This window comes from Plasmopara halstedii, assembly GCF_900000015.1.
Source record: "Plasmopara halstedii genome assembly, contig: Scaffold_194, whole genome shotgun sequence".
Taxonomy (NCBI): Eukaryota; Oomycota; class Peronosporomycetes; order Peronosporales; family Peronosporaceae; genus Plasmopara; species Plasmopara halstedii.
Window position 1 is genome coordinate 41,753 of NW_020187115.1, and position 1,195 is coordinate 42,947.

The 1,195-nt window shown below is 55.5% G+C and overlaps 1 protein-coding gene across 1 annotated transcript; it reads left to right on the forward strand.

Annotated features, from left to right (window-relative positions):
- Positions 1 to 67: 67 nt before the first annotated feature.
- PHALS_02420 (uncharacterized protein) lies at positions 68 to 697 on the forward strand (the record flags this gene model as incomplete). Its single annotated transcript, XM_024719612.1, has 1 exon — positions 68 to 697. One exon carries the CDS (start codon positions 68 to 70, stop codon positions 695 to 697), a length of 630 nt encoding a protein of 209 aa, XP_024572699.1.
- Positions 698 to 1,195: the final 498 nt, after the last annotated feature.

Consider the following 1,195-nt stretch of genomic DNA (forward strand, 5'->3'; position numbering starts at 1 on the left):
TCTCAAGCTCTCGCGAGCTCTGTGTCTGCGACCGCAAGAGCTCAGGGCGACTGCTTGAGCTCAGCTCATGGCCTTACTAATTTTCTGGCTATTGTCGGGAAGCGCGGTTTGTCCTGACCTTTCTGATCAAAAGCGTCCACGGCGTCTGGGCAATCTTGCCGAAGTGGTACCTCAAACTCCCACGAGTTTTCGAAGTCGGGATATCCCCGACACTTCCCCAGATATGGGGTCTGACCCTGGTGACGTCGTCATCCCACTAGACGTTTCACGTGATAGTGGACGTCACCGTTCTCATCGGGAAAAGTCGGTGGTGGGTGGTGACGACCGGGTCGACCGCCGTCCGGCGACTCGTGATGCTCTTCGAGCCCTTGAGGATGAGATCCTTCGTGATCGGAGCTCCGCTGAGGATCATGCTGAAGTAGCATATCGCTGTGCGGACGATCTTGACGATTTGAAGCACGTCGTATGCCGGCTGCCTCACCTTGAGGACTACTTCGCCCTGTCGGAGCGATTCCTAGCCGTGGAGCAGGCGAATGCGTCGCTGCATGTGACGGTGGAGCGTTTGGTGCCATTGGAAATGCTACGACACGTTCGCGATGCGATGGCTGAAAGCCAAGACCTGCAAAAAGATTATGCAGATAAAAAAGGAAGAGGCAAAGTAGAAAGCTTTAAAGTCGGGGTTTTCATTAAATTCTAAAGACCTGCATACACATGCAGCCTCTGCCATCTTCAGGACGAAGCTTCGTCCACGGTTTATCATACCGTTTAAGGTTGTGGCCAAGTGGGGCCAAGCGGATACGCTGAACGTTCCACAACGGATGCGCACCCATCCGATGTTTTACGTGGGCTTGCTCAAGCCGTACCGAGATCCGGCGCAAGTGAACGCGGAAGCGTTGGCGCCGAAGCGGACCCCACGGGCCCTATGCCACCCAGAAGCTGAACCAGCAACTGGTTCTGAGCACGGAGTAGGACACTCAGTCTGGTAGAGAAGCAGTCATCGACTTCTTTGTGGATGGTGAGGGGGCTGACATTAGCTAGCCGTTCGGCTATATCTCCCCCACTAAGCCCTGAGCCATGGGATGGCGGCGTCAGTAGGACGCGAGGGTGAATCAGCCCGTTCACGTAGAGCGGCGTGTGGCCGGTAGACGAATGCACTGCATTGTTCAGTGCAAACTCTACGAGTGGCAACATGGCG